Raw genomic sequence first — 11850 nt, forward strand, 5'->3', positions numbered from 1 at the left:
TGTGCAATTCAAAAAATAGCCAAAACAGTTGGTTATCGATTCGCGATGAGCTGTTCAAGAATTAATTACAATCGAAATCGAATTGGGAAATCTGGCGGCAAAATGGCTGAATTGGGAGCACTGTTTCCGAATGGCCTTTGGCCAGAAGTTGAATTGGCTACTAAATTAGATAAAATTTTTTAAAATCTATTACAAAACTGAAGAATCCAAAAAAAGATAAGCTCCAATCGAAGGACAGCGAAGCGAGAAGCCCGCAATGAAACAGCAAGCATCTAAGGAAGTCATATCTAACGAACAAAAGCGAGAACAGTGACGTTGTGTAACAAAGTCTCAAGAGAAAGAGAAGTAGGCTTATTCAAAAGGGGTTGTGGGGGAATAAAACCTGACAATCAGGTAAAACAAAAGAAAACCTACAAAAACAAGGAAAAGGGAATTATCAACGACCCAACTCCCAAAACACTGGAGGCACACACACCCAACAATCAGTTGATAACCACAGGCAGGTTCGTTTAAGCTATTTTTAAACCCCGCGAAACATGCGACTGCAATTGATTTTCGTGAGATATGTGTACATACATTCTTGGTGTACGAAATGAGTGTGCGTACATAATATATTATCTTTCTATAGTTTCAGGGACAATACGGCGGCCGGCGTAAGTAGCAGCTGCTTTTCACTTTCATTTGTCTTATTGCCAAAGAATATATTTGCCCGCAAATATGGTAATCACTGCATCCACTTGCCGAACAGAGACGGTTTTCGATTATAGTTGGGGTCACGTAGTGGCTGCCTACTGGAATCGTTATCCCAATCCGTCCAGCACTCATGTATTAACCGAGGACACAATTCAGCGAGAGGTGCGAGATGGTAAATTATATTCCCGTCGATTGTTGTCCAAGACAAACCCCGTTCCTAAGTGGGGAGCGCGTTTTTACAACAACGCGCCTGTGAAAATTGTTGAGGATTCAGTACTAGATCCGGTTAAAAGGACATTTACCACATTCACCAGAAATTTAGGCATGAAGAAAATAATGGTAAGCAGATAAGCATTACTTTTTATCAGTAAATACATATAAATTCTTCTTTCAGAAAGTAGATGAGATTGTTGTATATACTGAACAAAAAGATGGCAGTACATTGGCCGTCCGACGAGCCTACATCAGTTCCCAAGTCTTTGGTTTTTCTCGGGCCATCAGAGCGTTTGGAATTGAACGGTTTAAGCTTAATAGTAACAAAGCCTCCAATGGGTTCAACTATGTCTTACGACGAATGTTCCCGCAACATCAGCTCAATACGTCCGCCTCAACATCCTCAACTGGTCATGCATCTGTCACATCCCAACAACAGGGTGAATCAATAGTTAACACTCCATGCCACAGCAACACGGTGACATTAAAAAGTGCCGCGAAAATTGGTTATGAATTCATGAAAAGTCATGCCATTAAAATTGCTCAATTGTTCTCGGTTAGAAATTGATAGACAATCGATTGAAGAAACAGTACCAGGGGGAGAAAAACTGTCATTCCATTGCTGTTAAGTGAAACAGCAAGAATAGATTTTGAGAACGAAGGCACTTTTCATGCTGAACAAAGGCAAAAACACAATAACATTCTTTTTCAATTTGTTAAGAGTGTCATATCATTTGAGTACTTTTCGAACCTATTTACCTTATATTATATCGTAAACTTTGATAGGCCCTCTTTTAAATTTTTTTTCGTTGCCACAAACCTTTTTATATATACATACACACATATATTTTGTAGAAAATACAAACGGATCTGCAAAATTTATAATTTGCGCCATAGATGTTGTATAGATATACATTTGTACATAAATGAGAAATGCTGGCGGCGTTGCTCACTTAGCATTTTTCAAGCCAAATTAAATCTTAATTGAACAATTCTTATTAAATTGAGATTTTAAATCGTTTTCTGTTAATTATTATTAAGAAAAAAGCGTTTACAAAACTTAACCGAATTGGATTACAGAAAAACCTTAATTGAGCCCATTACGAAAAATACAATCACGTAATTGTAAAATCATTTGTGAAGTTTTGTTTAATTTATAAAAAATAAATATTAATATTAAGCTTTCTGTATTAATATTTCAAACATATATGAATGTAGAAAAAAGTAAGCAATATAATGTAGAAATATAAAAATACACTGAGTCTCTCTTAAAAAAGTTCAATTTTAATTCTTTTAATCTCATTGGACTTGGAAAATCAGCAATGAATTTCTCAGAGCAGCACTCTTGCACGATGTGCCATCTCCATCACTATCTCTATTGGAAATACTCACCCTGTATCGCAACAGCTGTTTTCGTCTGCATGCGGGAGAATAAAAAAAACAAAACGATGTTTTGCTGAAAGTTGTTTAAATGTAGTTCAAAGTGAAGCATATTTGAATTAAAAATGGTTTATGACGAACGTAATAGCGATGCCAGCTCGTCCAGCGATGCCCAGGATACTTTTCCCCGTACAACGGCATCAAAAAGCGGACCGAATCCATCCATAATGCCAATTAGCATTTTACCAAAGCACATACAATTTCCAGACCACTCCAGCACTTCGGAATGGTTAAGTGAACTATTAATGTCTGCCTTTACCATGGGTGCAGCGATTGTCCAGTTTATTAACATCTATCGCACAAATTGGTGGCTTCCCCAATCCTTTAACAAGCACATGGTGGTGGGTAGTAAATGTTGAAATGAAAGTCTTGAGAGAAAACAACCGAATACGTTATCCTTTCAGAATATTGAGCTCATCGATCCGTATCTGCGATATTTCATACTCATTCTCAACACACGAAGATTTCTATATTCTGTGTTGGTGAGCAAATGGCGAAATCGTTACTGGATAAGATTGGGAGTCAAATACGGTTTTGGTGGCTTTGTGCAGTTGTTACTATCTTACTGTGCCTGGCGATTATATCAGAAACATTCCCTTTTACTGCTCTTCTACATAAGTTATCCGTAAGAATCACACGATGGATTTGTGTCTCTAAATTTATTACTCATCTTAAATTTCTTTAAAGGGTCCTCGTATATCTACTTATTTTTGGCTTTCAATTAGAGCCATTTCTGCGCACAAGATTTGAGCTTCCTGGTGTCTATATCAATGACCTACCCGTTCATAGTTGTACGACCAATCCTCAGCAGATTCGGGAAGAAATTGAGACCTTGCGACACGATTTCAACAAGAGATTTAAACAACTTATATTTACATCTATGCTTAATGCATATTATAGTGGTCTAGTGCCCTGTTTTCTGGCTATGAGCATCAACTACAATGTAATGCGAGCGGCGCAACATTGCATCATTGTGTGCCTGGGCGCCTTTAGTCTATCTTTTGTTTTTCTGTATCCGGCTAGGTATAGCGATATTTTACACCGGGCCACTTTACATTTGGGCTGCTGGCATCGTATGGATGCCACTGACCCTAATCCTTCGCAGCTTATATTAGCCGCCAATGCCTACACCTGGTCAAAGTTTTTAATCTATCCGCAAAATACGGTGGTTAAGCACAACGGTGGACTCTATCGCAGTCAGGGACCAGTCACAGTTGCCATGCCTGGTAACGCTAGTCATGTACGGTTCTACGTAAGTCTAGAATAAATAGATTTTAACTATATTTCATTAATATATATCCATATTTCCATGCAGAAACTCTTCCATAATCCAACTGTTATCTACTCCACATTGGCCACACTTCAGGCAGCTGTTTTACTAGTGGAAATAGCCTCTCTTAGCTCAACTAGTATTGAATGGCATTTTGTTTTGTCCATTAGTTTTGTTGCCTTTACCAGTATGGGAGCATTTTTTAAGCTGGTCAGGGACTATCTTATAACCAAACATCTGTACAAATCGGAAGCTAATAATTCAAAAGAACCCATTTACAATTAAAATATGAAAACAACAATTGCTTTTTTGTGTTGTAAAACCTTAAATTATAATTAAAATTTCCGCCATAAGAAATACATCGATAGTTATTACAATTACTCGAAGTCCGCGAGTTCCATTCGGAAAGGCGAATTCCATATTGAACGGCGAATTTAATTTGGAACGGCGAATTCCATTGCAATTTGTTTTGCGATTGAAAAGAAATATTATTTATTATCTTATTAAAACAATAAATATAATTTATTTGCTACACAAGACAAGAAGGCGGATTAAAATAAAAAAGTTATATTAAGTTTTTGTGTGTGAAGTTAAATAAGAAGGAACAAAACCAAAAAATATTTACATACATAGTGCAAGAGTGGCTAAAAAAACAAAAATACAATTAAATTTAAAATTTTTAGTTCTTAAATATATATTGCAACTACCTGGTTAATCTTTTTCCTCCGGGCTCAGCATAGAGTGCGTCATCTGTAAGAAAAATACTCGAAATCGGAAAACTTAGGTGCTGTGAGGATTGGTCTTGGGGGAAGGCGGAGAGGATTAGATATGCATTCATTTGCAACAAATGGCCATATTTGCAAGCCGATATGAACGAAAACTGCAATTGGATGATACCGAGGAGATAAGCTGTGAAATAGCCACCGTTGAGGAAGTCGACGGTCATACGGTAAGTTAACAGGAAAAATGCACAGGAAAAATCAATAATTTTGCCTTTGTTGATGATTTCATGTTTTTCTGCATGTGTGCGTGTGTACATGTACATATATTTGTAGGAGTACTTGCTGCGCGTACAGAGGGGGCCGAATAAGGAGAATTCCTGGAATGTCCTGCGCCGTTACAATGACTTCGATAAACTGCATAAATGTCTACGTATCTCTGGCATCGAACTGCCGCTGCCTGGCAAACGTTATTTTGGTAATATGCGCCCGGATTTCATAGCTGAAAGGAAAGAAGCACTGCAAATCTTTATAAATACCGTTCTAATGAATCCCATATTGGCCTCATCGCTGCCGGCCAAACGGTTTGTGGATCCCGAGAGCTATTCGCAATCATTTCTTGGTCAGTTCAATAGTCACAGTAATTAAAACGAAGCATATGATTTATTTTACATGGCAGACAAACTTACTTTATTTATTTTAATCAATGTGAACGTTAATACCTAAAAACATATGCCTACAAATTTACAATTAACTGGCACAGCAAAATGTTTTTCAGTTATTTAAACTTTTTTCTTATTCAATCATTATTTAAAGCCACGAAAAAAAAATTCCAAATTTTATAGCGATTCGATCACATAGATTCTACTACAGTTAATTATACTATATTTTCTTGCAGATCATGCTATGCAAAATGCCATGCTCTGCCTGCGCAATGACACTATGTGGGCACTGGGACCCACTATGGGGGCCATAGGTTGGCGTCTACGTAAACATTATTTTAAGGTTACACCAAAACCTCCAGAGAAGAGCGGAAGTAGTAAATTGCTTGTCAAAAGTGGCTCACAGACGCATCAAAGCAAACATTTCGCGTCAGGCTCCGGCAGTAGCAATGGCAGCGGTAATTCCATGGATGCTGGCAATCTAGATCCACAGGCTGAAATGATAGCCGAATGGTTGGAATATGGACCCGATAAGTTAGTTGACGAAAAGGAAATAAGTGGCATACTGAAGAGTCTAATGGGTCTGCAGCATCCACACATTGAACCCATAGTGCTGGCCGCTCACACTGAAAGCGGTTGCCTGGTGATCCGGCGGTAACCGCATTGCATTTCCTAAATGAGTCGAACCTATAGACCATTAATTTTCTTTCAGATTTCACAAGCATGGTTCGTTGAAGGATATGCTCTGCATGGTTACCACCCCGAAGAATCCATTTTTAAATAAATATGGGAACCCTAAGGGACGCACTGCGCTCTCCATGAAACAAGTGGCCACTTATGGAAGACAGATTCTGGATGCTTTGATATTCCTTCATTCCAAGGGATATGCTTATGGTGAAAAAATGAACGAAAAAAAATCCCGGTTAAAATTAACTTCATTTCTCTAATATATAAGGTCATCTACATTCCGGCAACGTTGTGATAGTTGATGACTGCGTAAAGCTGTTGGATATAGAAAATTATGTACTGGGTGTTCCAGCTTTTTATAGGCCTTTCTTTATGCAGCACAGTAAAATCCATGCCATAGAGACAATTGATGTTTATTGCTTTGGCCACGTTCTGTTTGAAATGGCCATGGGTTATCCCTTGCAAGAATCGGTAGTCCGTCAGATAAACGAATGCCCCGAAGCGCTAAGTGAGTTAAAACTTAAATTTGTAGCAAAGATTATTCTTTTACTTTAATGCTATTTGCAGAATGCCTGCTTGAGAGCATTTTATCGAAGGAAGCCTGTAAAGCTGGTCTACCCACACTGGAGCAATTGAGTGCACATCGCTTCTTTAGCCAATATGCTACACCATCTTCAGTTGCTGCCGAGAGTCAGGTTGGAGAGAAGCCCCACTTTAAACTCTCACTAAACGCCAAAGAATTACTGAAACAGGCAGCCATCAAAAGCGAAACACGTTTGCGTGACGAACAGAAATCGGTGAAGAACCAAAAGCGTATTGTGCGTGTCCAGGAGCTGATGAGCTCAGAGGAGGAGAAACGAAAATCCAAGCAAAAAGCAGTTAGTTGAAAAAACAAAAAAGAAATATTTCTTGAAGTAGTTGCACACAGCTATTGAACAAAATGAAAAACACTTTTACTTTTGTTTCGTTTTTGATTTGTATTTCTTGTTTTTTTATTTGCTGTTTTGAAAACCCATTTAGAAATTAGAGCACAAACAGTCCAAGCTAAAGCAGCAAGGCTCACTCCAAACAAACAATGGACGCTTGTCGCTAGTGGCTGCATCCTCTACCTCTACAACTTCTTCCAGCACAGCAACAACAGCAACAGCCGCTGCTGTTGGGCTACTAAACACGGCAGACTCGTTCAATCGGTCCGACAGCACACCAGAAGAGCCCACACTACTGGCCGGCCTAAAATGTAGTTATATCTATCTAATCTCACGCCATATATACAATTTTGTAGTGTTTTATGCGATATACAAAGAACCTTTTTGTGGGTCGTTTGAGAATCAAATTTTTCTAAACAGAACAAACGAAACATCTCGTCATCTGAGCAGCGTTCAGAGGAGCTTGACTTATAACCTTTCTGTGAAACTATTCTGTTTGAGAAGAATCAATTCTCAACCACCCGTAATAGGGCTACATATTTGATATTAAAATTTCTACTTTGTACTAATCATTCACACTCCCTTTCACTAGCTCCACCGCTTACTCCAGCACCGCATTTGTGTGGACAGCAGGGAGACTTGCCCACCGCTGGCAGTAGCATGGCCAGTTCCGTGGGAAGGCAATCATCGACACCCAATATGCTATCCGATGATGGTGATGCCGGTGGCGAAGAAGATGAGCCCACACGATCAGCTCTGCTCGAGTCGATTTGCAAATTCAATCGCGGCTCACTGCGTAAAGTGCGATCTAACGACTAGTCGATGAAATATATGCAGCGAACCTATATAACAAAAAAAAAATATATATATATATATACATATTTTTTGGACCAAATTGGCGTTATGAAATAACGGTGCCAGAAGAATACCAAAATATACAAAGAAACAAAAACACATTTTTAGATGCATATTGGTAAAAACACACACTTGAAGATCAAGAATAGAAGTCGAAACACACACATTAAAACAATCCAGCATAAAACTATCTAAAACAAAACGAAACCCACTGAATATGAATATTATATATATGATTATTATAACATATTATCATTATTGTGTGTGTCCAACCCACAAATTTTATGTCTACAGATTATTCGAAAATTATATATACATATATAATAATCATACACACACACACACTTAGCAATCTTAAAGCTTTACATATGTGTCCACTTACACGACTGAGAAACAAATCTTTGGTACGAACTAAAAAAAAAAAAACTAGAAAAGAAAAAGATGAGAAACTATAAAAAAAAAACATTGAATATACATATAGAACTTTCCGATAACCTAACTATAAGTCTGCACCAAAATTTGCACTTCGGGGCTACCACTATAAATATATATATTTATAAAGATTTAGAAGCTATCAAATGTATGTACAATGTATGTTAGATTGTCCAATTGTAAGTCATCCCTCGTTGATGCGCGTTTTTATTATCTTTTACACACACATGCAGACATACAAATGTATATTCCCTCGTTTGTTTTTAATTTTATAAAGCTTTATGTTCGGTTTATCGCTGTGTTTAGTTTACGAGTGTTTAGAAAACACTTGGAAGTTAGAAATGCTACTTATTAATTTTTGGAGTCTTGGACTAGCCAATAATTGTTCTGTTTTGTTTTTATTTAAATCTTTTTATAATGAAATGTTTTGTGTATGTACATGTATTGTATGTTTGTATGTGGTTTACAATATAATTATCGAATATATGTGCGTGTATACTTGATGTTTGGTAGTATATTTTTTAAATGAAGACTTGTGAACACGATGAATATATCCACAAAAAAGGAAAAACCATGAAAATGCAAATGACATTACCCCCTTGTGTACTAATTGTGTATTAATTGTCTACTGACTGTGTTGATATTATATACTTTAGCCTAAAAAACCACCACAAATCAAGAAACAATTCCATATACAAATGAAAACTAAACATATATATGTACTATATATGCATATATATATTTATGTCTATGAACAATGTGTGTATTGCAAACCAAAAAAAAAAAAAAAACCAGAGAGAAATAATAAAATGTAAAGTAATTTGTTGTTGTAAAAACGTGTTGATTTCTTTTAATTAAAGTGGAAGTTATTTTTTTAAAGTTGTTAAAAAGAATACTAGGGATTTTTGGGAAAGATTTTTTAATTTTAAGAAGATTTAATTTTACATTGTAGACAGGAAGATAATCTAGTATCATAAGTTTTTCATTTCGATTTTAGAATACAACTTGATAAAAAATCTAGTGAAATAAATAATTGATACAATTATCAGTTAGCAATCATGGCTGATACACCGCCCGAAGGCGAACCTGTTACGGAGAATATACAAACCTCTGGAGCGAACGCTGCTGTTGAAAGTGCTCCAAGCAAAGAGAAGGAGGAGAAGTCTGTTGCTGTCGCTATAAGTAAAGAAAAGTTAAAGCCGAGCAAGGGCAAAGACAAGCAGACAAATGGCAAGGAGAAACTATCAAGAACTGAGGTAAGTGGCACACGACTGGCAGCCAAAAGTGTAGTTGAGAGATTGGGTCAATTATTGATTCAACAAGCAGCAAGCAGTAGCGGCAGCAAATTGTCAGGGCAACAGGCATAGGGTTATGGAGGTTGGTGCCATTAACCATTTGTGGTTTTATGGCCAACCGCAACGCACTCGAGAGGCGAGCACAACACATAAAAATGGCTGCAGCTAAAAATTGGTCGGGCCTGGTTACTCTGTGCTTGGGCCAGGAGCGTGAGAAGGTACATAAATACACGATTGATTTTTAGTCATTACGATAACATGGATATTTGATGTGATTTTAATGAATTGATGATGCTTCTAACATTTAGACAAGTCACGCATAGTCAATCGGCGCTGGTTTTGACTCGGTGTTGGGTTGGTCGGGTTGGGAAGATTATTCTTCTTTCTCCTCTGGGCCTAATGTTTAACATATAACGTTTTGATTTCTTCCATCATGCAGAAGCAGTCAACCAGCCAGCGGGCATCTATAAGTAAATCCACAATGGGCGGGGTGACCAGCCCCCTGGGCATGGCTGCCCAGCAAAAGGTAAGTCCTTGTAAATATATCACATCCTCCTATCCCTCATTGTTGATATCTGTATATGCAGGCCACTTTGCGCTATATGCCCACATATCGTTTGGAGCCAAAGAATCCTTTAAAGAAAGAGCGCCTAGAGATTATAATTAAGGCCGTAATGGATAAGAGCTACAACGAGGAATATATGTTTCATCCAAAGCATTCTTTGCACATGGCCGCTCAGGTCAGCGAGGAGATCAAAAATCGCATCAAGCTTCAGAATTTTGATAGGTAAGTCGTACGTGTAGACCGATTAAACAAATTTCTATACAATACATAAAATCGTCCAAATTCAGTATTTAAAAGGAACACAAGTTAATAATTAATGATTTAAGGATATAAGTTAGGTCTTTAAGAAGCTTTATCTAAAATTTATTTTAAAAAATTAATTTTAAATTAAAATTTTTGCTCCCTTTTTACTCTTTTGAAAAACTGTATATTTCAGTTGTTGTCTCTTTAACTCTCCACAGATATCGTTATATAGTAATCGTTTCAGTGGGCGAATATCTAATGCAAGGTCTCTATTCCATGATTAACTTTCTATGGGATGCTGAGAAAGATGGCTTTGTGAGCTACGTTGTGGAGACACCAAGATATTTTGCCATTTGCACTGTATTTTATATATATTACGATTAATCCTAGATTCCAATATTTTGCTGCAAATGATTAAAAATTAATGTTAAAAATAATTATGGTTTTTATGTGTAAAACAAAAAGGATGAGATGAGGGATTTTGGTTTTGACAGGTTACCTGTTTAAATTTTAAAACTCTAAATCTAATTTTGAAACACTTTCACTATCATCGACACTCACAATTTATATAAAACACACCACACACATACACACACACACACACAAATACACAGTCACATAACTTTTTTATAGTACGTTTATTCAATATTTTGCTTTAAATCAAATCAGATAAAATATATATTTCCATAGTTTTAGCATAGTTTTATAATATTTAATTATGTTTGAAGTATAAACAAATACTTTTTATTCCTTTTTTATCAATTTTTTTTTCGCAATTTCAATTCACAAATTTTGATCATCTTCTACTTGACTCTTTTTTTTCTTGTTTTCTCTAATACAATTTTTTTTGTTTAATTTGAAATAAATATATATATAGTTAGATATTTTTATTATAGGCCATAACTTTCTTGATTTTTTGTTCAATTACATATTTTCTGTGGAATAATTTGAATATATGTATATATACTATATGTATCATATTTTAACCACACACAGACACACACACAGAGACCTCATCATAAACATCATCATGCACTTCCTTAACTAAAATAAAACCATTCATCAAAATTATAAACAAAACACACCAACTGAACTTGAACTGAATTTTAACTGGAACATTTCGTTGAGTGCAACCACAAGAAAACTAATGTAACATTTGCCAAAAACCCAAAGAAAAATCAATTTTTTGACAACAAATGCCACACGATGTTCTCTTTTCGGATGGAATTTTTTGTGGAGGAGAACTTTTTAATTATTATAAATGTATGTATATATATTTAAGTGTATAAAGAACAAAAGTCAGAAATCACATAAAAATATTGTAGACACTTTCTCCATATTTTCTGTTTGTTTTGAGAGAGGGAAGAACAGCACTTAACACTAACTAGGAAAAACCATGAATAACTGTGAAAACGCACTTCAACTTTTCCAACTGCTTCAACGTGGGGGAAAACTAATTTTGAGAAACTGAAACTTTTCTTGCATCACCACTTCTTGCATTTCACAAACAAAAAAAGATCCAAAACTTTTTACCATTACTCTGATTTTCTCACCCACAATGTGTGTCAGTTTAAAGTTGAAACAAGATTCATACGGGATGATAGGACCCCGAGGTTCCCAATTTCAATTTCCACAAAAAAATTTCCATTTTAGTCATTCTTAATGTCTAATCAAATTGTATTCATTCTTCACTGTGTTTTAATACTTTGACAGACTTGGACCGAACAGAACGTTTTATAATTCCTTTTTGGAAAACTTTTTGTCACTTGAAAAACTTCCTAAAAAAAACCTGCTTTCCACTTGGTTTTTTTTTCTCGTGAAAGCATTTTGCGCACAATAGGAAACAGAAA

The 11850-nt window shown here is 36.1% G+C and overlaps 4 protein-coding genes across 5 annotated transcripts; all 4 read left to right on the forward strand.

Moving 5' to 3' along the window:
* Positions 1 to 105: 105 nt before the first annotated feature.
* Positions 106 to 2188, forward strand: prel (preli-like). Of its 2 annotated transcripts, none has more exons than XM_068289111.1 (3): positions 106 to 503; positions 635 to 1032; positions 1088 to 2188. In XM_068289111.1, exons 2-3 carry the CDS (start codon positions 718 to 720, stop codon positions 1472 to 1474), a joined length of 702 nt encoding a protein of 233 aa, XP_068145212.1. In that variant the 5' UTR covers positions 106 to 503; positions 635 to 717; the 3' UTR covers positions 1475 to 2188. The 2 variants fall into 2 exon arrangements, with proteins under 2 accessions (XP_068145212.1, XP_068145211.1); XM_068289110.1 differs by having other exon boundaries at positions 108 to 503; positions 629 to 1032.
* A 109-nt stretch (positions 2189 to 2297) lies between these two features.
* Positions 2298 to 3973, forward strand: LOC137577843 (transmembrane protein 39A). Its single transcript, XM_068291398.1, has 4 exons — positions 2298 to 2687; positions 2751 to 2971; positions 3034 to 3598; positions 3662 to 3973. Exons 1-4 carry the CDS (start codon positions 2412 to 2414, stop codon positions 3899 to 3901), a joined length of 1302 nt encoding a protein of 433 aa, XP_068147499.1. The 5' UTR covers positions 2298 to 2411; the 3' UTR covers positions 3902 to 3973.
* Positions 3974 to 4059: 86 nt separating this feature from the next.
* Positions 4060 to 8706, forward strand: LOC137577842 (PX domain-containing protein kinase-like protein). Its single transcript, XM_068291397.1, has 8 exons — positions 4060 to 4565; positions 4672 to 4957; positions 5234 to 5651; positions 5710 to 5891; positions 5953 to 6192; positions 6252 to 6562; positions 6705 to 6921; positions 7203 to 8706. Exons 1-8 carry the CDS (start codon positions 4464 to 4466, stop codon positions 7427 to 7429), a joined length of 1983 nt encoding a protein of 660 aa, XP_068147498.1. The 5' UTR covers positions 4060 to 4463; the 3' UTR covers positions 7430 to 8706.
* Positions 8707 to 8845: 139 nt separating this feature from the next.
* LOC137577846 (dynein light chain Tctex-type protein 2B) lies at positions 8846 to 10431 on the forward strand. Its single transcript, XM_068291402.1, has 4 exons — positions 8846 to 9153; positions 9632 to 9718; positions 9780 to 9979; positions 10219 to 10431. Exons 1-4 carry the CDS (start codon positions 8956 to 8958, stop codon positions 10382 to 10384), a joined length of 651 nt encoding a protein of 216 aa, XP_068147503.1. The 5' UTR covers positions 8846 to 8955; the 3' UTR covers positions 10385 to 10431.
* The last annotated feature ends 1419 nt before the right edge of the window (positions 10432 to 11850 follow it).

Source organism: Drosophila tropicalis, unplaced genomic scaffold (assembly GCF_018151085.1).
Source record: "Drosophila tropicalis isolate 14030-0801.00 unplaced genomic scaffold, ASM1815108v1 contig_593, whole genome shotgun sequence".
NCBI classification, from domain to species: Eukaryota; Metazoa; Arthropoda; class Insecta; order Diptera; family Drosophilidae; genus Drosophila; species Drosophila tropicalis.